The 24,712-nt window shown below is 33.6% G+C and overlaps 2 protein-coding genes across 4 annotated transcripts; both read left to right on the forward strand.

Annotated features, from left to right (window-relative positions):
* Nucleotides 1–6: 6 nt before the first annotated feature.
* LOC132294507 (nuclear envelope-associated protein 2-like) lies at nt 7–6,514 on the forward strand. 3 transcript variants are annotated; one of them, XM_059792392.1, is made up of 6 exons: nt 7–155; nt 719–1,057; nt 1,307–1,410; nt 4,885–5,346; nt 5,488–5,589; nt 6,235–6,514. In XM_059792392.1, the coding sequence occupies exons 2-6, from the start codon at nt 865–867 to the stop codon at nt 6,400–6,402; spliced, it is 1,029 nt and encodes a 342-aa protein (XP_059648375.1). In that variant the 5' UTR covers nt 7–155; nt 719–864; the 3' UTR covers nt 6,403–6,514. The 3 variants fall into 3 exon arrangements, with proteins under 3 accessions (XP_059648375.1, XP_059648376.1, XP_059648377.1); XM_059792393.1 differs by lacking the exon at nt 7–155 and adding an exon at nt 174–304; XM_059792394.1 differs by lacking the exon at nt 7–155 and adding an exon at nt 341–596.
* A 10,968-nt stretch (nt 6,515–17,482) lies between these two features.
* LOC132294508 (probable receptor-like protein kinase At5g18500) lies at nt 17,483–23,378 on the forward strand. The gene is made up of 8 exons (XM_059792395.1): nt 17,483–17,999; nt 18,585–19,271; nt 19,363–19,467; nt 19,658–19,780; nt 19,850–20,020; nt 20,212–20,341; nt 21,094–21,306; nt 22,935–23,378. Exons 2-8 carry the CDS (start codon nt 18,604–18,606, stop codon nt 23,052–23,054), a joined length of 1,530 nt encoding a protein of 509 aa, XP_059648378.1. The 5' UTR covers nt 17,483–17,999; nt 18,585–18,603; the 3' UTR covers nt 23,055–23,378.
* The last annotated feature ends 1,334 nt before the right edge of the window (nt 23,379–24,712 follow it).

A 24,712-nucleotide genomic window follows, 5' to 3' on the forward strand; every position in this document is an offset into this window, starting at 1 on the left:
CATACCCGAACACAAACATAAACCTCAGATCCGACCCTCCGACCTCCCTCTCTCTGTGTTCAGACACGTCCCTTCTATTCCAAAAAAACCCCAAATTGGCGCACGCCACTCCATTTCCAGCCGTCCGATGATCCGACCCAGATAGATCGCCGACGGTAAGTCATACGCCCTCCACGTGCGTTTCTCTTCGATCCATTGGTCAACTCAATAAAAGCTCCGATCTTGATCTCCGAATCATGATTATTATATATGAAGTTTTGTATAGTTGAAGTTGAATCTTTTAGTAGCTCCAATGATTTACAGAGTATGTGTTTTTTTTTTTGTTCTCTCTCTCTAAAACTATTGTTTTTGCTTGTTAAGAAACACACTTCATGTAAAATTCTTGTGTTATGGAGTAACAGACATGTGGCCCAGAAGCCTGTTGAATGTGAATACTCGTTTCTCTCTCTATGTTGAGGTTGAGATATGGTGTGTCTTATGTGCCAGAAAAAAAACAGAGTTTTTATTTTTTACTAGTAGAATTTTTTTTTTTCCTCTGGCGGACTTCGTATAATCTAAGCTAATTAGGTACAGAGCTTTACATCAAATCGGCTTATGTAAGTTTGAATTCAACGGTAAAAGGAAAAAGTTACTACCGTTTTCTTTAAATTTTCTTCATCTTTTTTCTCGGGAAATCATTATTGAGAAATAAATGCGTAACAACCGTTCTCACATGCAGATATGTGGATAGCCTTTTGAGTACAAGGACTCAGAACAACTTGTTCTAGGACTTGATACACTGTATCTACGCGGAATCAGATCGTCGGACTAAGATTGAAGCCGGAGTTACAGTGATCGGCGTTTAGGTTACTTTGATTAGCTGTGATGTCGAGTTCAGAGAGGCCGTCGTCGTCATCTTCAGCGAGAGAGATTGATCCGTTGTTGAAGGATCTGAGTGAGAAAAAACAAAGCTTTCGCCGGAACGTGGTGTCTTTGGCGGCGGAGCTCAAAGACGTTCGAGTTCGTCTCGCTAACCAGGAACAATCGGTTGCTCGTGAAACCCTAACAAGACAGGCATGTGTTTTGTTGTTTGCCCTTTTTTGAATTAATTTGTTTTCTTTCTGTATTTGTATGATTGATCTATGTATGTGTGTATATCTATATATAAACAAATACATATATAAAAAATTGTACTTGGGAAATGAAATCATTTCAACTTTTTGTTCTTCTCTATAAAGGTTCTGTTGTTTGTGGGACCATTTAACTTTGTGATTTGTTTCAATGTTTTTTAAATTTAATTTATTTTTGGGGGGTTTTCCACAGGAAGCAGAGACCAAGGCCAAGAGCATGGAAGAGGAGATCTGTAGACTGCAGAAGAGCTTGGAGGAGAGAAATGGGCAGCTTCAAGCATCGGCATCTACTGCTGAGAAGGTGCCACTCATATCTATCTATGAATGTGTGTCTGTGTTTGTTTATACATCTGTATATGGAACATGTACTGTATATATAGCATTTTGATTAGATCATTGAAAGTTAATACTGGATTACTAATTAGGATTTATGACTTATTAGCTATTGTAATGATTGAACTTGTTCTAATAAGGTGTTTCTCATATGTTGATGGCTTGAGGTTATTTTGGGGTTTTTCAAATCCCACTATCTATAGATTCCTGATTAGATCATTGAAAGTTAATACTGGATTACTAATTAGGATTTATGACTTATTAGCTATTGTAATGATTGAACCTGTTCTAATAAGGTGTTTCTCATATGTTGATGGCTTGAGGTTATTTTGGGGTTTTTCAAATCCCACTATCTATAGATTCCGTGCTCTCGTCTTCAACTTTTTCTGGCTTTCTTTTGGCTTTTCCTTCTTGTTTTTTGTTGGAGCACTTGGGCTGAAGGTATCCAAGTGTTTTGATATTATATTATTGTTTTACTCTTTGTCTTTTTGGTTTGAATGGTTCAAGATTTGTCTGTATGTATAAGTATGGCTTGGGCATATTAAACTATAGTTTGCTACATGAGATAGTGACGGTGGTGGTTGCAATTTTTCAATGCAAGGCATTTAGTCAAGATATTTGTTGTATTTTCATTCCTAGTTTCTGTTTTCCTTCCCCATTGGTCTTAATATTTTATGATGAAAATGATTTCGAGCAAGGAAATTGCTACAGATGGCACATGAACTGTGGTGGAAGGAATTCATTTCCATCGGATTACATGAGGAATTTTGAAACTTTTATTATATGGATACGCTTTGATGATAATTTAAGATGAAACAAGTTTCAGTCGCCAATCTAAGTGTAAATATGCTTGTTTGACAAGGTTCCCAATTAGAAGTTTCACTTATATAAATGATTTACCATTCTAGATAGATCGTTGTTCTTTTCCCTTTCGCTATGGTGAAAAATTGTCTGCCATTTATTCAATAATTTCCAAACCGACTACTTTTTAGGCCAGTATTTATGGGTGGCTTAGAAATTTTTTTAATCAAATTTTAAGCTGGGCATAACCAAGTTTTGGTAGCTGTTTTTATTGTTGACTGTTGAGTGAACACATCTGCAATTTAAATCAGTGAAAGATTCAATCTTCTATTGGGCAATACTTGAACTGCGTTTGTAATGAACCTGATTTGGAAAATTGATAGATGAAAAGTGACCTGGTGACTTTTCAGGCTTTCACTATCTAAGCAAATCACTTCTGTTGTAGTGTTAAGTTAAATGCTGAATCTCTCCGTATCATGATCTAATTTGGCAATTTGGTGCTGAAATGGGAATAATATGAGATGAAGTACATAAACCATCGGAGTTGCTCTGAATGCATTTATTTTGTATCTGATTATACTGGTTCGCTGTCTATATTCATATGTTGGTTTCTTAGTTAATATAAAAAATTTGACCTCCCAAACAATTGCATTATGCCAAGGACTAAGAGATGCATGTCGAGCGAGAAACATGGAATGATGAGATCATGAATCTATTTACTGAGCAATACATTTCTAGTCCTTGGCAATTTTCTCAATGCAAGGCATTTAGTCAAGACATTTGTTGTTTTAAGTTTTCATTCCTAGTTTTTGTTTTCCTTTTCCCTGGGTCTCAATATTTTATCATGAAAATGTTTTCGAGTAATGAAATTGCTACAGTTGGCACATGAACTGTGGTGGAAGGAATAATTATTCCATCGGATTACATGAGGAATTTTGAAACTTTTATTATATGGATACGCTTTGATGATAATTTAAGATGAAACAAGTTTAAGTCGCCAATCTAAGTGTAAATATGCTTGTTTGACAAGGTTGCCAGAAGTTGAGTTTCACTTATATAAATGATTTACCATTCTAGATAGATCTTTTTTGTTTTCCCTTTTGCTATGGCGAAAAATTATCTGCCATTTATTCAATAATTTCCTAACCAACTACTTTTTAGGCCAATATGTATGGGTGGCTTTGAAATATTTTGATCAAATTTTAAGTTGGGCGTAACCAAGTTTTGGTAGCTGTTTTTATTGTTGACTGTTGAGTGAACACATGCAATTTAAATCGGTGAAAGATTCAATCTTCCATTGGGCAATAAATTAACCGTGTTCGTAATGAACCTGATTCGGAAAATTGATAGATGAAAAGTGACATGATGTCTTTTCAAGCTTTCACTATCCAAGAAAATTACTTCTGTTGTAATGTCAAGTGAAATACTGAATCTCTACATATCATGATCTAATTTGGCAATTTGGTGCTGAAGTGGGAATAATATGAGGTGAAGTACGTAATATACCATATGAGTTACTTTGAATGCATTTATTTTGTATCTAACTATGCTGGTTCACTATCTATATTCATATGTTGGTTTCCTAGTTAATATAAAAAATTGACCTCCCAAACATTTGCATTATGCCAAGGTCTAAGAGATGCATGTTGAGCGAAAAACATGGAATGATGAGATCATGAATCTATTTATTGAGCAATACACATCAATTTACTCAGCAATACCGAATCTCATTTGCATTTGCATATGTCTATTGCAGTTGCATTTTCTTAGTCCTTGGCAATACCTTATTTAATAAATCCAAAGATTTGCATTTGCATATGTCCATTTTTCCTTTAGTTCTTTCATTGGCATGACTAGTAACATCTGCTCCTTGTTTGTTGTGTGGAGTTGCTTGAGGTATTGAAGTCCTTAGAGCTCTTAGATTTGTGTTCAACACTCAAAATCACTCAACAACTAAGTGGATGGACAATGAATGAAAACTAGAATGCACACAAGTTTCTTTTGCACTGCTCTTTGATGCTTAATGTACATATGCTTTTATATGTTTTGTGAAAACCTTGGTTCTTTATATAGAATTTTGAACCAAGGAAGGATTAGGGTTAAGAGAGCTCAGACCCTTCTTGCAGACATTAATTGATTGGGATCGAGTTAGTCTAGTGGGTCTACAGCAATCCTTCGATTGGTTGAACTCTCCTGTCCCAGTTTCTGTGGGATTTCTAAAATAGAAACAACAATTTTCATTTTAGAACTGATCTTTATGAGTCAAAACATGCAATTTGAAAACCTAACATTTACTAGGCTAAATTGGCGAGTGCACAATTCTAAGAGTTGAATTTTATTTTTTGGTTTAGGTGAAGCCTTTGAATTTATCAATTTGACCTTGGACAAAGGTAATTCAACTACCATAATTAACTAACGTTTAGAATCTAAATGAATTCCAAATTCAATATACACACTGTTTTGGATGAAATTTGCCAACCTAAATCCTATGGTCTCACACATTTTCTGTCTTTGTTATATTGTTTTGAAACTATAACTCATCTTTGTTCTTCATCTTGTTTAAGTCGTTGCAAGTTGTGCAGTTTCCCTTGAAATGAGTCAGCATTTATAATTCGGTTTGTACCTTTTTAATGCAATGCAGTATCTCAAGGAATTGGATGGTTTTAGATCACAGCTTTCGGCCACTCAAGCAACTGCAGATGCAAGTGCTGCATCAGCTGAATTGGCACAGCTTCAATGTTTAACACTTCTAAAGGAGTTAGATGAAAAAAGTAGTTCATTAAAACAGCATGAGGTTCGTGTAAATAGGCTAGGTGAGCAATTAGATCTTCTGCAGAAGGATCTCCAAGCAAGGGAATCTTCACAGAAGCAACTAAAAGATGAAGTTTTGAAAATTGAACATGATATTATGCAAGCAGTCGCCAGAGCTGGAGCAAGCAAAGACTGTGAGCTGAGGAAAATATTAGATGAAATTTCACCAAAGAATTTTGAAAGGATCAATAGGCTTTTGACTGTCAAGGATGAGGAAATCTCTAAACTGAGAGATGAAATCAGGATTATGTCTACTCACTGGAAGCTCAAAACTAAGGAATTGGAGTCGCAAGTATGTTGAAATTTTCAGTTTTTTTTTTTTTTTTTCAAATTACTCTTTGGTTCTTCTTTTCCACTCCAAAAGTTTAATTCAATTCTTCTTCAAGCAAATGGTTCAAATTTATTAATTAGCTTTGACCTGTTTGTTGAACAGCTAGAGAAACACCGGAGAACTGATCAGGAGTTAAAGAAGAGGGTTTTAAAGTTGGAATTCTGTCTCCAGGATGCTCGATCGCAGACGCGGAAGCTCCAAAGGGTATATACTGTATCTTTACCCTTGTGATAAAACTGGACACATTTTGTTTTCTCAAGCATTTGATATTTTTTATTTGCTTGCCACCGATCCGAATCCGATGTCCTAAATTTGCATAGTGAGCATGTACCATGGTAATTAACAAGTCTGAGAAAAAATCAGGTTTTCATCTTATAGATTGTCCAGACCCTTTATTGTGCGCAAGTAGTATTGTAGTGTTCTGCCATGCCACAAGACCCATAATTAGTGTTCTACCTGCGTAACTGCTACATTTAAGCCTTAGTCCCCTTTCTGCAAAAAGAAATTGTCCCCATAAATTCATATGGTCCGCAACCTTGTGGCATCTTAGTGACCAATAAATGTACCAAAGTTGATAGTGGTTATGTCCAGAAATTTTTTCGGTGCATGTGTGAATAAAAGGATTGCATGTACACGGTGGTGGATTCTGGGGCGTGCTTAGACGCCCAACACCACCCTTGTCCGAATATATATACTCAGTATCTATATATGCGAGGCTTGATAGTACCTTTCCCAAGAGAGATTTCCACATGTTTTTGCTCCTTTTTTTCTTCTTAATATTATTGCTGAATATCATAGCTATATTATCCATTAATCTAGCTTACTAAATGTTGGAATATCCATTGACAGATGGGAGAGCGAAGGGACAAAGCTTTGAAAGAACTCAGAGATCAGTTAGCAACAAAGCAACATGGTAGAGATGCGGGTGCCGAAAAACAGAATTTCTGGGAAAGCTCTGGTTTCAAGGTGGTAGCGTCCTTGTCAATGCTGATCTTGGTATTGTTTTCAAAGCGATAAAGTTTGTTTTGTTGTTTATATTACTATGTATAAAAAACAATGTAATTGAGGAGATTAATGAACATTGTAGATGCCGTTTTATTTGTAGAAGAAATGCGAGTCACTTTTTTAATTCTTATTATTATATATATATATATAACTGTATATGCGTCACTGCAGTTGTTGATGATTGGCGAGCTGTAACATGGGGAATATTTTTGTTACTAGGCAAAAAAACATAAAACTCCTCTCAAGTAAAAAAAAAAAAAATTTAACATTTTACACTGAATTACAAAATTGTAAAATACCATCAATACCCTCATGCTATATATGTAGTCTGTCCAAGGAAACTCCACCTCACTCTCCCTCCCTCTCTCTACAAATTACATTCTCTCTCTAAAACTCCTCTTTTTTTCTTTTTCTTTTCAAAATTCATATTCCTTAGTCCTTGTATTTCTTTTCGTTTTCTTGCAAATATTTTGGGAACCAAACGAAAATTTTTCTTTCCCTCCCTTTCTCTACAAATTACATTCTCTCTCTAAAACTCCTCTTTTTTTTTTTCTTTCTCAAGATTCATATTCCTTAGTCCTTGTATTTCTTTTCGTTTTCCTGCAAATTTTTCGGGAACCAAACGGAAAATTAGAATTTTTAATTTTATGTACAAAAGCTTTGGATTTTAAATCATAGAAGTTGGGGAATGAAAATTTTGGTAGCTGACAAACTTTGGACATAACTGGTAGATGACAAGCTTGGGATAATTTTTTTTTATTTTTTATGCCAAACTTAGGTTCCTGACCAATCATAGCGGACCACATCAACAAAAAACATACAGTCAGCGTTGATCAGAAGCACACGTCAATAATACCTTTTATCAAATACTGTATAAGTTCATCTCTCTTCGTTTTCTCTCTCCTCGCGACTTTGTTTCTGATGACGACCACCACCACCACCACCACTTGACGGCTACTTGGTGATATTCCAACCATAGCTAAAGTTACAGTGCTTTGGACGAGGTTTAGGGTTAGAGCACGGCACCGGAGATGGAGACGTGGCTGCCGACAAGTTCGCAGCGGTGGTGAAATTGAGAGAGAAGGCACATTGAGAGAGAAGGCGGATGCACTGGCGGCATCGCGCAGAGAGAGAGAAGGGGAAAACGAAAGTGGGTTAGGTTTTTTTTTTTTTTTTTGTTACACAATGTGCGTTTATATTTATATACATATATAGAAATAAGTAATACAGTAATAAATAAATAAAATAAGAAACATAAAATGAGATTGTGTATCTATATATTTATATATATGTGGGTTTATATATCTTGTTCATATAAGGGATATATAGATCTGTCTATTTATGGAGAGAGAGATAAAGGGTAGGTGATGGCAGGTGGAGAGAGAAGAGAAAGAATGAAAAAGGGGTACAATGGTCAAATGGATGGGCAAAGATAGAATTATAAAAAAAAACGTACTACTCACGGGTGCAACTGTTGGCCGGAAATGAGACGGAAAAGACTGTCAGGGGTCAAACTGCACATTTTTAATAGTAAAGATATTGACTTGCTCGATTTTATAGTTTAGAAAAGTAAAATGTTGGTTTTTAATATTTGAGGGATTTTATGCTTTTTTGCCTTATTACTATAATTCAAGTTCCCACATCGATTGTTTGCAAAAAAATTGCCCTCTTCTTAAATGGACATGTCCAATGCCAAAGTGAGCCGAGCTCAGTAACGCGAGCTTGTGACCCAAGTCGGGGTAGTAAGGCTAACGGAAGTGGCTGGGACATTGCACAGTGTACAATCCACCCACCGAGGTGGGCTTTGTCTCGCCCACCAGGGTGGATGCTGGCTTTAAGGAGAGCAGTCGTCATGATGCTGCCCCTCCTTGCGCCCCTTGCGATGGGTTTGTAGAGAGCCCCGCCTCGAACTTGGCCTTTTGCTGTATGGCCCTTTTATGCAACAGATTTTTATTTTCCGTAAATATTTGTGAGATGCGAGGACAATGTGTCAGAAATTGGGTGGCAATATTTAACAATACACCAGATAAGTAGGTTTAAATTTGGTTTATTGGTGTTTGTGTCAATCTGAATTGAGACAATAATTAAACGTATCGTTAAGGCTGACAATTCGTGTTCATGTGTCGTATGGATGTAAGGGTATTTTACTAAACAGGTAAATCTAAACTTAATCTATTAAATAATTGTGTCAAGAACCTTTAATACTAACCCGACCTGTTTAGGCTGTTTATCAAACGGCTTAACGATTATAACATGTTGAGTTAAACGGGTTGAACTCCTTAACCCTAACCCGACACGGTTAAGTAAATTGTGTCAACTATTTTATGACCCGAATCCGTATAAGGTTAACCCAAACTCACTTATATCGCGTTGTGTCATAATTTGCCATCCCTACGTATCGTGTTTGTGTTTGACCTGTCAACCCGATTAACCCAATTAACCCGTTTAACTAAACATGTCGTGTTGTGTTCGTATTAAAAATGATCCGTTTAGTAAAATATGGTGAATAAAAGTATCGTGTTCAGGTCAAAAATGATTTAAACGTGTCTTGTCTTGTTATTTCATGCCGTGTTAAGTCTTGAACTATTTATTAAACGGATTACGCGTGTCGTGTTACCCATATAATAATCGTGTTAGGATTTCTTGACACGAATAATAAACGTGTTATATTCGTGTCGACCCATTTAACAGAATACTCATACTCTAACATGACACGAACACGACTCGCCAATACGAATTATCACTTCTAATCTGAATTATAAACGTGGATATGCCTTATCTGAGAAAAAAATAATAATAAAAAAATAAAATAAAATAAAATAAAAAATTTCTTTCAAGAGGCTTAAAACCATCATTGTCGAATAAAAGTAAAAAAAAAAAAATGTTGTCGGGTTGACAGTAGCTTCCCCAAAAGAGATTTCCAACTTATTGTCATCTTTAATATATGCTGATGATCAAGGTCACTCCACATGAAGAGAAAAAATTTGGAATTTAAACGGGGAGAAGGTCACTCCACTTAATAAGTCATTCAATAGAGTTCCACTTGCAGTGAAGAGAAGGAATCTAAAATTTATACGGGACAAGACTACACCACTTAATAAACTTTTTGGGTTGGATACCCCAACCTAACTTAAATTCATAACCATTCTCCATTAAGCCAGCTTATTAAATGTTCATCTTGGTATAATTTAATTATGTTTTTTATTTTTTATTTGTTACTATAATGCATTCCCATGTTAGGTAATTTGACAATCAATCTAAATACTAGGCTACTGTTCCAGAGACTAAGCAGTAAACATTATTTTAATTAGACTTATTTATCCAATTTTGACTTCCATAACATATTCTTATTTTTCCTCCATACGTCACTGAATAAATTGCCATACTAATTCCCACAGTTACTTTTTTAACAATATTTTCCCTTCATTCTCAATATGAAATTTCAAAATGAAAATCAACATCACCTGCATATAGGGCTGGGCCAGTGGAGCTAGAAAAAGTAGAATATAAGACGGAATTAAATTTGTGAGAGGCAGTCCGGGGGGTGTTCGGAGGTGGAACACCCTGGTCCTACCCTAGCCACAGGGTTGTTGCTGGCTTGACAGAGCAGCTTCCAAAAAGGAAGCATCTTCATTATGTAAAAGAATGAATGATGCGTGGTCTGCCTTTCCTTGGCAAGGTTTGATAAGACGGAACCTTGTCCAGTGTTGGGCACTGCGGTGTCCACTGATCGGGCTCCCTCCCTAACCCAACGTCGACCTTTTATGTTTTAAAGTGCGGATTCAATGCTTCTAAACATTGTATTAAGTTTTGGGATATGAAAATATCTATGTTCTCAAGCCTCTTCAAGACATGAATCTGACAAAACTAGCCAAATTTGAAGCTAAATCAAGATTCTTATGACATACAAAAATAAAAAAATTCCATGTAATTGAAATCAAATTTACTATTACATCTTTCAAATATACAAATACAAAAATTCAATGAAATAAAACTAGCCTAATTGCCTTAACCTAGCTAGCTAGGCTTTTACAAACCCTAGTTGATTTTGGGTTCCCAAAACCGTGTATTACTTACTAGTTAAGATATAGATTTAGAAAGCGTGAATATTTAATTGTACAAGGACTAGGAAGTAGCTAGAGAGTGGACCTAAAGCCATAATGATTCTCATAATTAATTGCGGTGAAAATCTTAGAATTTTTTGGATTGACTGAATAAGGTCAAAATTTTAATTTTACATCATTTATAAAAGTTAAATTTGATAAAATAATTTTATTGAAGAAGGTTAAAATTTTAATTTTTAAAATAAATTCGATAAAATAATATTATTGAATGAGGTCAAAATTTTAATTATATATATAATGAAAACCAATTAAAGTTAAAGTATGGGCATGTTAGATAGGTTAGCACCCAATTCATATATACCCATTCGAATTCGATGTGGGACAAGTTTCACTTATAACATTTTCCTCCACCCGAACTTGCTTAAGCTGTTAGCCCTACCTTTATATATATATCCGAGACTTGAACCCTCTATTTAAAATAGGATATCATAATTAGGATTTTTTTTTTTTTTTTTTTTTTTTTTTTTTTTTTTTCCTTCGGTAAGTATAATTAGGGTTTTTTATTAGCTTATTTTTATTCTATGAGCTTTTTGGTTTTGGATTTTTTGGCTGTTGATTCAAAAGAAATGAATATAGTTTTATTATTGTTGGCACCATTGAGGTTTTTACTAGCAATTCATAATCTTTTCTTCAATCACTTTTTCGTAAATGAAATCATATCATGGTGTAATAATATAGATCGATAAGTTGCACATGCCCTCATTTGTTTCAAAAATAGATGACATACATATTATTATAGTTAAACTTTGGTCTATGTAACTTCTATTTCATATGTGGGAGGCGAAATCCCACCTATCTCAATGAAATCTATAATTGGTTGGAAGAGTATCTCTAAATTGAAGCGATTGCAGATGATATAAATAACTAGTAAATATGTTCTTTCCGTGTTAACATATTTTATTGTTTAGCAGAAATTACACTTGCTTGTTTTTTTAGTACAAGTAGCTATGAGTTTTGCTATGACTTTTTACTATATTTTGTAATGATATGCGTGCCTTTTATAAAAAATAATTCCAATGATTAATTAGGTTCATCACAATCTTTTCTTCAATCATTTTTGGACATAAATCAAGTTTGGTAACGACTTCTTAACTACACACAATTTTAGTGACAAAACAAGGGGTCTCCGATTTCAGACCATGTAGTTGTTGAATTATTCAACTAATTACACATGAGGGAGTTAAGTGTTCTACCAACTAGATCACTGTGAATACCTACTCATTGACTAATTATTGAAGAGATTATGTATATAGAATATGAGCCTAGGATAACCCTACTCATTAACACCAAGTGAAATGTTGGAGGGTGAGTTTCAAACTCACACTTAAACCAGGCTTTAATTTTGGTAGGCTACAAGGATGGACAAGCTTAAAATAAAAATAAAAATAATAAAAAAAGGATGATTAATGCTTTGAAAAAAATTGTTAGCTTCAAATTCTTAGTGGATGACTTTCAATGTAGTTAATAATTTTTAAAATTGGAAAAATCGTTGAACTTATCTTTCGTTGTAGAGTTTTTTTTTTCCTTCTAATTTATATCATATTCTTACCCAAAAAAACCATATTTATTTTTGTAGAAGTGTATGCCAAAATTTGGCTAGATTACTTTTTATGCATAATGGAATGTTTCTAGGATGATATACAGTGTTGTGTTAGATTTCTTCCCAATAAATTGTAAAACTTCTTCTACTAGCTCTTTTCCCCAATTATATTATTTGCTTGTCCTCTAAACTATAGCCATGAAAGACAAAAATATATCTAAATCAAGATTCATATGACATACTAAAATAAATAAATTTCATGTAATTGAATTAAATGTACTATTACTGTATTACATATTTTTAATATACCAATAAGAAATTCAATGAAATTAACTAACCCTAATTTCCTTAACCATCACAGTGGGGGGAAAGAAAAAACCCTAATTGCCTTAAAAAAGAAATATTTGTGTTGCACAATCTATGGTATCGAATATGTGGTCTCTCATCCATGAAAGCAAATCAACCACTTTGCTGGAATCCTCCCTATCTGAATCAATAGGACTAGTAGTGGTGGTGGTGGTGGTGTCGTCTTGAACGGTGTCGACGTCGAACTCAGGATCAAAGAAGTCCTCAACCCCATGCATGATCACACGCTCATCGCTGTAGATGTTCCAGTCCGTGATCTTGACTTCATTGATAGAAGCAGAAGCAGAACCGTCGCGGCCGGGACGCGTAGTGAGCACGAGGGAGTGGCCGCGAAGGAGAGTGTCGAGCTTGGATTTGAAAGGAAGTGATGATTCAAGAACCTCCCTGTCAAGCTTCGTTGGCACGACGTGATACTGAAGGAGGGACAATGGTGGCTGACCGTACTTGAGAGAGTCGAAAGCGTACTCCGGCGGGCAGAATACGGTGAATGTGGTGGTGTTGTCATGAACTTCGTGGAGCAAAGTTTGAAGAGTCATCTCTAAAGTCAATGCCATGGCTGTGTAGCCTTTGTTGGATAGAGCATCTGAGATCATGCCAATGTTTAACTCACCATGGCTTGTTTTTTGGGCAGCAGTGAATTGTGGCATGAGTGAAAGTGAAAAAAGGAGAATAAAAACGGTGAATGAGAACTTGGAATCCATGAAACACAAAGTGAAAGATGGAACAAGAGGCTATAGTTGATCTAAAGAATACCCTAAAAAGTATACATATATATAGAAAGCGTAAATATTTAATTGTACGAGGACTAGGAAGTGAACTTAAAAGATAATGATTCACACAATTATCTTATAATATTATGATTACTTCATCTTCCACTGACGATATATTTAATAGTGTGAATAATATTTTTTTATGAATATATATTAAAAATCAATAAAAGCTATAGGATTAGCCTATTAGATTTTCCAAATTCCAGTTCATTTGTGATTCTCAAAATTCCGTGAACGCGTTGATAATTAATCATTAGTAAATCCACAGTTGATCAGACAAATAATGCTCACAAGCCACTGGGGCTTGTGGACCCATTATGTTTGAATTGCCTAATGGGCTTTTGTTGTGGATCACTTTTATTGGGCTTACTTTTGTAAATTTCACAATGTGTCGTAGTCCAGGTTTGTACATTTTTATGTTTAATTTTTATAAAATTGTTTAAATATTCGACATTTGTTAGTATATCTTTTTCCTAATCCTAATTGCAACAAGGACTGTGCAACCTCTTCTTTCTTATTTGGTTAATGAGAAATTGCCATTTATTTTAAAACAACCCCATAATCACATTTATGCACCTTTCAACACCATCCCTCATGGTACGACTATCTACACTAAATGGATTAAAGTACTTCTATTATATAATTTCTTTATCAGATATTAGAAATTTAAAAAGTACGAATATTTTTCTGAGGGTGTCCTAGCATTGGATATTAGGACACTTCGCAGATACAGTTCGGACATGTGTCAAATGCAACTAATAAAAATAATTTTATTATACTATTTTTATATTTTTTATTTATCCAACTTGTTTTGAAATTTTTATATTGCCGTATCTATATTCTATCGTACTCTGTTGTGTATTTGTATCCATATTTCTTAATATATACAACCAAACATGTATAGATAAACATAATATTCAATTTTGATCCTTAATTTCGGAAGAATCTGCACCACTCTTGCCTTAAACATAGATGCAACCATACATATACAAATAAAATTTATATAATATACAAACGTATAGACACGTTTGATTCTACATACACAAAGAAAATTACCATGAAAAGGACCTATCATCTTGTTTCTTAGAAGTTTCCCTTTGCTGTATATATCTTGGACTTTATACTCTCTGTCAAATGATCACAACTAACCATTTTTATAACAAACTATAGATTAATAATGCAATGTAGTAGTATTAAAAATCAAATTAAATAATATTGTCGGCAAAGTGTATTTTTTAGGCCTATATATATATTCCAAATGAAGTTACAAGCTAACACACCATTCTATTAGTTTGAAATTAAGGGCCCATTTGAATGTTTACCCTATAGAAACAGTACACGTGTCGATAAATGTGATTGTATTCTCTTAATCATGTCATGATTAAGAGGTCCTAATTAATTAATTATCAATCAAACTCAAAACTTTCTGTTGCTTCAAGGTAGTGTGTCTTTGAAAATTCCAAATCACTTGGGTTGGTTTGGGTTGGTTTGTTAACAACCAGTTGACAACAAATGAATCTTTGATTAATGTTAAAGATTTCCTTGAAATCCTTTGAATAGTTGGTATAGAAAAGTAGCAATTTGGTCCATACTGTGAGGACATGCAATTAATATTTAGATCAAATATACAAAAATCTTTATATATATATATATATATATATATATATATATATATATTAAATTCCCTTATGCGTGACCTAAGTCACATAATCATCTCAATGGGTATCTCTCTCACGTTTCACATCCTTTCTTGTTCATTTTTTAAAAAACTTTTTGTAACTTAATTTTGTCGAATAAGCACTTACTCTCGTTCCCGTTGTCACTTTATGTGACACGTTTCACATCCTTTCTTGTTCATTTTTTAAAAAACTTTTTGTAACTTAATTTTGTCGAATAAGCACTTACTCTCGTTCCCGTTCTCACTTTATGTGACTTAGGCTTTGTTTGGTTAGGTGGAAATAGGTAGAAAAAAAAGGAAAGAAATTTTTTAAATTTTTTTTTAGAATTTGGATAGATAGGAAGAGAAAACTAATCAAAAAATTTGTTTCCATATTTGTTTATTTTCTCTCAAAACTTTTCATGCACAAAACACTGAAAAATAATCTTTTCGCGTGAAATGTTTGTCTTTTTATTTGACATTCCTATTTTATCTATTAAATTAATCGTGAAAAACCAATTTCTTTCTTTATTTTTGTACTGAATTTCTAAGAGGCAAGGCAAGTTCTCTGCAAAACAACTTTTTCTTTGTTTTGTTTTTTTTTGTTTTTTTTTTTTCACCTTTATTTATTTTTTCACAAGTTCATATATAATTGGCAACAACAAAATACAATCAAATCTCTCTAAAAAAAAATTAGTATTGCCATCAGTACATCTCAGTATTTTTTTTTTTAAGTTTCATTTCTTAGTGATTAATAATTATTTCTACTTCTGCCTCAAAAAATATTATCAAGTCTTATTTTAAATATAAATATAATATAAATAATTATATTATTAAATATAATAATCTATTCTTTTACTATTTCTTCGCTAAAAATAGACATCAACAAATACAAATTTATTTATTTATTAGTATTTAAAATTATAAGGGTAAATTTGGTATCTTTAATCAATTTCTTTTCACTTTCATACGATCCAAAATAATAAATTAATATTTTTTCCAAAATTTTAACCAAATGCATGCTGGAAAATAATTTTTTTTTCCATTCACTTCACTTCACTTTTCTTTTATTTTTTATTTCTTTTATTTTTTTACTTATTTCTATTTAACCAAACGGAGCCTTAGAGTATGACACTCTTTTCACCTAACACGCTTTTGTCATTGAACAATCATTTATTTTAAAATTTTAAGATATCAGAGAGAGTGTAACTTTAATATTTAATTTTTTAATAATAATATATAATATATGTATTTACATATTTTCAAAATGCTTTATAATTAATTTCTCTTCTCCCCCTTCTTTCTCCCTATTTTCTGTTCCGCTTAATTATTTTTTCTTTAACAAAGATTAAGGATTCCATATTTTATTTGACTTCGTTTTCTCTCATTTATATTATTATCATTATTTTCCCTTTTCTTCTAACATTAATTTTTTTCTTTAAAAAAAAAAAAATTACTCCCTTAATGAATCGGATTATCTAATTTGATATCTGATTAATAATAGATTGAATATAAATTAATTTATAAATTATTGATCGATTTTTTTTTCCTATTGAATTCGGATGGAATCAAGTCTCATCGGATTCGTTATGTCTTGCTGGAAAGTACATATTACAGTATAATTGTAATTGCATTAAATACAGAGTGTCACCATCTATAATACTATTCCATATACAGATGTGAGTTAAGTCTATGATGTTAGCATGACAGAACCTAGATGCCTAGGCCAACATGAAACAGGCTCTAATTAATTAATCTTTTTGTTGTTATAAAATAAAAATTTATTCTTCTTATATCAGAATATATATATATATATATATACTCCTGTAATATTAGTACAAATTGAGGGTCTGTTACAATCCGATTTTAAACATTTGCACATCTAATTTCTAATTTAATATTTTTGTCTTGAAAAATATACGTTTTTTTAAATATGACATTATAATTATCATTTATAATTATGTACAAATATATATTATTTATCTCTGATTTATATTTAAACATACCAAATACATGCACGTAATACATACCTTTAATAATATTTTATAATCAAGAGGCATTATAGCCTAATATTTATTCACCTCTTTTAAGACTTCTGAAATAAACAACTCATCCCATAATTGTCAGGAGCTTTATGCACATATTATATTGTCATGTAACCAAAATTAAAGAGATCTCATTATAAAAAATTCAACTCAAAAATATAATAAAAAATAAATTTATATAAGGCAGTAAAAAATGATACTAGTATAATTTTATTAAATGAAATTTAATACAAAATTTTAACAATATAATTGTCATATAATTCATTTCAAATATTTACACGAGCGACTTAATATTTGTATTTAATTACGAAAAAACATACAGAGTTGGTGGTTAAGTAATCCATATGATAACATTATAGACAAAAAGTCGAACGGTAAAAAATTAGTTCACTCTTGTTCATTAAAGTTACTGCTACTTATTTAATTAATTTTACCCAATCTTGAATCTCACTTAGCTCTTCACCGTCATAATCGTCAGTATCTTTTTTGTTTTGCACTTATGTTTGATGTCCAGGAAAAGACATTACAGAAATTAAAAAGCATTATAGATTAAACAACAAACAACCCAACAAAGCTACCATTTTAAAAACAATGTAGGACAATCTGATTGGTCTCAAAGGTACATTTCTGATAATCTGTCATCTTCACAAGAGTAACCCAACAAAATTTTTCCCAAGAGTACCTTATAATTTTCTATCTACTCTTTTCTTGTTTGTAAGCCATTTTCTCACCACCTACCACTGATAACTCCATCTTTCCTTCTTATCAAACACCCCCATTACATATCCGTACTTCCTTGTTTGCAAGCACAGTAAATTTGTTGCCATTTTTAGGTTAGGGTTTTTTAAAAAGGGCGCAGGGTGGTGTCAAGAAAGCACCATTCCAGCTTAGATTCAGGCTCACATTTACAAGACCCAGATGGGAAATCCAATCAAACTGGTCATATGAGTTGGTGTTTCTGAGAAATGGGTTGATTTTAGAAGACCCCAGACATGGTTTTTGTTGGGTTTGTTCAGTCAGAGATCTATGATTGGCATTTGGTTCTTTGTCTTGAGAAGATGAGATCTGGGTTCTGAAGTTTGCTCCTGGGAATCCTATCACAACAAGGCAAGTGAACAAAAAAACTTCCTAAAAATTGAAATATATATATATATATATATATATATATATATATATATATATATATATATATATATATATTCTGTTTTATGTTTTTATTAATCTTTTTCTAATTATGTCCATTGAAGACTTCTGTTTATGTTGGTACATGACATGAGAGAGAAAGTGATATTTTGTTGTTGATCTTATTTACATTGTGTTTATATCTCTGTCTGTTCATTTAGTGATTGAATCTGTATTTTTCTATTTTTGGATGTTGTTGCTTATTGCATTTCCTTTTACATGTATTTATTCTCTGTTTTATAAATGCTTTATTCTTTTATATTTATTGTTTTCGCTCTAGCAATTTATTTGGCTTTGAAAGGAATTGTGAACCATTTTATAACCTTATAAGTGGAATTAATGGAATTAAATCATGTGACAAGCTTATGGAAGATGCAAGACCAGGAATAGTGAAGGGGCTTGATTTTTCTATATTTTGCAGAAATAATGGTACATTGTCAGCATTAACATATGATACATACTCTGCATTATGAAGTTGCATTTTTCATGTCCCTTATATAAATCTTGTAGGTTGATTGACATCCCAAAAATGGCTAATGATCTGAACACGGAGTTATCCAAAAAAACTGCCATTTTTGATCTCAAGGTCTGGGAATTGATTGGGATCATAGTTGGGTTATTTATTATGGTAATCCTCTCTGCATTGACATTTTATCTATCTTCACTGAAGAAATCAAGAAGAACTAGAGATAGAATTCCCCTCAGCCAAATCCCAAATGTTTCAAAGGAAATTAAAGAAGTTCGGGTGGAGCAAATATCAACAAATGAATTTGTTCCACGTGATGGGATTCTTCTAACCATTCACGACAAATCGAGTGATAAAGAATCAGATAAGATTATGGTCCATTTGGGTATGGGGAAATTGAAGAATGGAGATAACAACAGTCAGTCGGATTCATTTCGTCTTATGGAGAAAGATGGTGTGGGTTCCCAATCAGGAGAAGAAGGGAGTTCCGGTTCATTCGCTGTGTATAAGCCCTCTTCTTCACATCCAGTAACCACTTCTTCTCCTCTATCTGGCCTGCCTGAAATTTCTCACTTGGGTTGGGGCCACTGGTTTACTTTAAGGGATCTTGAACTTGCAACGAACCGTTTTTCAAAGGAGAATGTCATTGGTGAGGGTGGTTATGGAGTTGTTTACAGGGGACATTTGATCAATGAGACTCCAGTGGCAGTTAAGAAGCTCCTCAATAATTTGTAAGTTAGAAAATGCCTTGTTTGTTCACAACTATATTATGATATTTTCCTTCATGTAGATGTAAGTTGATACTTACATTCTTTACTTTAGGGGTCAAGCTGAGAAGGAATTTGGAGTGGAAGTGGAAGCTATTGGCCACGTGCGTCATAAAAATTTGGTTCGACTTTTGGGGTACTGCATTGAAGGAACACAAAGGTATTATTCATATATAAAACTCTAACTTAAATAAAAAAAGTGATTTATTCTAGATGTCAACAACAAAATTTTTTGGAAGGAAAGAATCCTTTATGCCCTAAAATACTTAAGAGGTAGCACTATGATGATGTTCTGAAGATTTGGATTTCATTTTAGTAGGAAACGTATCTCATTACTGTTAAAATATCAGGATGTTAGTTTATGAGTATGTCAACAATGGCAATTTGGAACAATGGCTTCATGGACCTTTGCATGAGCAAGGATGTCTTACTTGGGAGGCCAGAATGAAGGTTCTCATTGGCACGGCTAAGGCGTAAGTTAACTCAACTGTGTTTTCTTCTTGACATTTTGGATCTAACTATATGGGATATACTTGTTGCAGTCTTGCCTATTTGCACGAGGCAATTGAGCCGAAAGTGGTGCATCGAGACATCAAGTCGAGCAATATATTGATTGATGATGACTTCAATGCCAAGGTTTCTGATTTTGGCCTGGCCAAGCTTCTTGGTGCAGGAAAAAGTCACATCACAACTCGGGTTATGGGAACTTTTGGGTTAGTATTATCTTAATATTTTTCTAGCTTATTTTAGTTTTTGTTTATACTTCAACTCTTGTTAGTCGTCCTTTCTTTTCTAGTTCTGAAACAGTAGGTGTTTTTTAAACGATTAACAAAAGTTAATGGACAACGATGATAGGCACACTCATATTTCGTATTTATTTTATGTTTCTTCCAAAATCATGCAGGTATGTTGCTCCTGAATATGCAAATACCGGCCTTTTGAATGAAAAGAGTGATGTTTATAGTTTTGGGGTTCTGATTTTGGAAGCAATTACCGGAAGAGATCCTGTGGACTATGGTCGTCCAGCACAAGAGGTATTCTATCACTATAACCTCATGCAAACATGTGTTATGGTGCTGGAATGATAGTTCCTAATTTACTACTGGGAAGATGTTTGTATATCCGCCGCAGGCAATCTCAATATAGTATTGTTGTTACTGGGCTATGAACAGATTCTGCATTTGGTAACTGGATTCAATGCCATTAAAATTTGTTGAGACTGGTGTATTTGTTGTGTGATTTCTCATTTCCAGCACCATTTTAATGATTTTGACACCAGTATAAATGAGTTAATTAAACTATGCTTACATTAATGTTATCTGTTTTCCAAGAAATGAGCTCAATCATCATATCATCATTATTATTATCTTTTGTAAGTCCCTAGTTCCTTTTCCTCTTTCTACTTGTTACCATGTTCTACTGAATGTATTTAAGCACTCGACCCATCTAAACCTTTAAAGCCAATAGTCCCAATACAGAATCATTTCATCTCCATGTGGGGTTTATATGCTCTCCATACTCTACAAGAACATCACTTCATCCTTGATCCGCTCGTCATGGATTTGCCTCCTAGTATCTTTTCTGATCATTTATGTGGTCCTACACAGGTGTTAACATATATACATACATTATTTTATGAAGCCCTTCTAGAAATTGTCGTTTATTATATACCAAGATGAAGCCTCCGAAACAATTCAAAATGACTTAGTGTCTTAGGCTGCATCATTTTTAAAATTCATTTTCCTGTAGCTCTTATTCGAGGATATAAATCTAATTTTTCTTGCAGGTAAATCTGGTTGATTGGCTGAAAATGATGGTTGGAAGTAGACGATCGGATGAGGTTTTGGACCCAAACATTGAGACAAGGCCATCAACAAGAGCCTTGAAACGGGGCCTTTTAACTGCTTTGAGGTGTGTTGATCCAGATTCCGACAAGAGACCCAAGATGAGCCAAGTTGTTCGCATGCTTGAATCGGAGGAATATCCCATACCAAGAGAGGTCAGTTATGATTTCATCATCCTTATACTGCATGACCAAATTTCTAATCATACGTAAAGAAAACAAAAGAATCTTTGTGTCATTTCTGAGATGTTTGGGTCTGTGCTCCTATACTGGTTTATGGCGTCTATATCTTAGTCCTTACTGGGGCTATCTTTTGTCTCTGTTGCATTTGACCAAACTTTCTTTGTTATGAAGATTGGCTAGTCTCATACCGATTTTACATAAGTTCGTTCAACAGTTCTATAATGGATGGGTATACATGCTACATCAATAATACCACTCTAATTTATGATTGACTCCTTCATAATACTTCCTTGTTATGGTTAATACTTTCCTTTACCCTGTGTTAATTATACAAAGATAATTAAATTGGTCATCTTTCAGCGACCAAGGTTAACTATTCTGGTGTATATTTCTTTCATTCTCAATTTTTTTTTTTAATTGTTTTGACCTTTGACTAAAATTAGCTACTAGCTTCCATAGTTTCATCCTATCTTTTGCGTATGATGCTAAACATCATTTAGGAATGGGCATGACTCCACGCAAAGATGAAAATAAAATAAAATAAAATAAAACTCTGAAAAAAATGAAAATAAAGACTTATAAATAAAAAAGGGAAGTAAGTTCATTGGAAGTGTCCACACAAGGATCATACAGAGTTTATATTTGTGATTGATACTCAACTTTATTGTTGGGGTGGCAGACTACAGAGCCACTTGCCCACCCACCCACCCACCCACACATTTATGCGGCCGTTCCTTGATCATTTTATTTGCCTGTCATTGTCTTAGTATCCATTTCAGGCATGAGACTACTATTTTTATCGATATATTCTACATATGTTTTATTGGTCATATTGAAATGGGTTCATTTAAAGAACCAAGTTTCGGTTTTATTAGCAGTTGTCTTCTAGTGTTTCACCCTATAGTCACATATGAGTAGGATCCAGAATGGCGTTCCTCTTGAAAATCCGTGGCAAATGGTTGGATATGGACCATATGGTGATGATGCAAGTTCTGGATTTTGATCTTTTGCTTCATTTCTTTGGGCTAGAGTTCAGGAATTGCCAACCTTTTGAGAGCTACAACCACCAATCACATTAATTTAGCTGGTGTTTTAGGATGCAACTGTCCTGTGCTAACATAGTAGTAGTGAATCTTGCATTACTTGTGCTTTGGATTGGTAAATTGTTAAATTATAGTATTTGTTTTAAACATATATTTCTAATGATTTATTTTGTAGGGGGTTTCTTTGAATGGATTTGTTTGTGCTATTGCAATGGTTAATCCATTTTCTAATGGTAGATTCAGTAGGAGTTTGTGAGTGAGATTCTTTAGTTTTCCAAACTTATGATCAAATTGAAGATTTTTTATTTTTATTTTTATTTTCGCACTTTTTATCAAGGAACATTTGAGATTTCCTTAATTCAACTATTGTTATTCATTGATTTCAAATCTCTACTCTGGTGACTATTTTCACTTGCACATTAGCTTTCCATTTCTCCATTTAATATTATTTTCATGAGTTCTTGCTGGACTTTGATGTTGAAAGATTTTCAGGAAAAATAATTTCTAATAAAAAGGATTTTAATGAGTTGTTAATTGTATTTAATCCTTAATATTCAGGATCGAAGACATCGAAGAACTCGAGATGGTAGCATGGATCTTGAAACCCAGAGGGAGAACTATGACACCGATAAGAGTGACAATCCAGATCCAAGGTCAGAGACCAGAAGGAACCACTAAACATAACCGAACATGTGCTTTGTTTAGGGGATATGGGTTGAGAATCTGCATGCTCATTCTTCTTCTTATTTTTTTTTAACCATCCCCGACCTTTGGTTTCGCTGTACCATCTGTGGTCTAAGAGAGCAAGAAGGACGGGGGCGGGGGAATAGAGTTAATGGAGTGGGAGAGTATTTTTTTTTATTTTCCGTTGGATTTTTGTTATATTCAAGTAGATGGAGATATATGATTGTTTTGTGTATGGAAGTGGTGACAGTGTGAAAAACCCAGAATATTGGAGGGGGTGTATGTACAGGGCTCTTATTCAATATTGTTTGATGAAAATGCTTTTCTTTCTGTTAAATAAAAAAAAAAAAAAGCTACCCATTTTTTTTTATGATTAGACGAAGAAAAATGTGGTGTCACCTGTTGAGCATGTCCAAACAGGGTTCCTCTTTCGGAGCTCGGTTGAAAAGTTGTGGAAGATGTTTTGGGGAACACAAAAGCAAATGTTGGCTTCAAGATAAAGTACCGATCATGCTTCAAAGATGGACAAGCCAAAAGTGTCTTTTGTGGAAGTGTTTTCACTTTCCAACTATACTGTAATCACTTCTGTTGGGCCCATGCTATACAATGACCTGGCCTGTGAAGGTATAACATTGGAGAAATTATTACAAGGTCGGGAAATGGTCTCGGTCAATCGCAACTTGACACTTGAGCAAATGTGTACAAAAGGGTTGTTAGCTTGTGCTAATTTGCTTGCTATAAGCACTTTACTTTCCATTAAAAGCATGACATTTTCTTTTGATTCCCCCTAAAATTTGTTTGTTCCGAATGCTAATAAAGTCGGCTAAACAGGAAATTAAAAACTTTGCCTGTTCCATTTGTGGTAAGAATTTATAGATTACATTGTGTGTTCGTGACAAGTATTAGAAGAGACTTGAAGTCCACAAAATTTGGCTTGTTATTTCAGAGAAAGGTCAAGATGGTAATCTAAACAAATGCAGAAAAACTGACCTTGTAAGAAATAGTTGAGTTGTTGACAGACAATTTAAGATGACAGAATGGTTTATGAGAAATGAATTGGAACCTATAAGCAAGCATTAAGAAAATTAACCAACAACTCCATTTAATAGATTTATCTTGGGATAATCACTTGGAAGTGAATTTACAGGCATTTATATCACTAGATTAAGGCATTAGGTTTAGAGAAGTGATATGGAAATTCAAAATCATGAAGTCATCAATAAAATAATAGCTTGGTGCATTCCATGAGTGTGGCAGTTGGTTCTGATATATATATATATATAACACTCATTGATGCTCTCTTTTTCCCTATGATGCATGAAAAATGCCTTGAATTTGTTTTCTGTCTCCATCAGTAGGCATTAAAGGCAAAATCATGCCTGTGGCCTGTGGGTCTTATTTTCAGTATGATTTTAAAATTAGTTCCTCTGTAGCATGCTGCTTAACATGTCTTTGGCCAGGAATGGTGTTCTGTTATTTCACCCACCAGGGAAGTGGTTTTTAATTAAGTTGAATATTCCAATGTCTATGGTAGTGCTAAGGTTTTAATTAATCTACATTTTCAAATTAAAATAGAGATTCGAGTGTGACTAACCAAAGGTTAAAATGTTTCAATTTAAGTACAGTTATTTTCACCAAAAAGTAATGTCAAA

Source organism: Cornus florida, unplaced genomic scaffold, assembly GCF_030987335.1.
Source record: "Cornus florida cultivar Cherokee Brave unplaced genomic scaffold, ASM3098733v1 CherokeeBrave_3.0.0_Hap2_Chr02, whole genome shotgun sequence".
NCBI classification, from domain to species: domain Eukaryota; kingdom Viridiplantae; phylum Streptophyta; class Magnoliopsida; order Cornales; family Cornaceae; genus Cornus; species Cornus florida.

Coding starts and splice junctions, on each gene's coding strand:
- LOC132294507 (XM_059792392.1), top strand. CDS start 865: ATGTCGAGTTCAGAGAGGCCGTCGTCGTCATCTTCAGCGAGAGAGATT. Junction 1,411..4,884: donor CGGCATCTACTGCTGAGAAG/GTGCCACTCATA, acceptor AATGCAATGCAG/TATCTCAAGGAATTGGATGG. Junction 5,347..5,487: donor CTAAGGAATTGGAGTCGCAA/GTATGTTGAAAT, acceptor TTTGTTGAACAG/CTAGAGAAACACCGGAGAAC.
- LOC132294508 (XM_059792395.1), top strand. CDS start 18,604: ATGGCTAATGATCTGAACACGGAGTTATCCAAAAAAACTGCCATTTTT. Junction 20,021..20,211: donor CGGGTTATGGGAACTTTTGG/GTTAGTATTATC, acceptor AAAATCATGCAG/GTATGTTGCTCCTGAATATG. Junction 20,342..21,093: donor ATGGTCGTCCAGCACAAGAG/GTATTCTATCAC, acceptor TTTTTCTTGCAG/GTAAATCTGGTTGATTGGCT.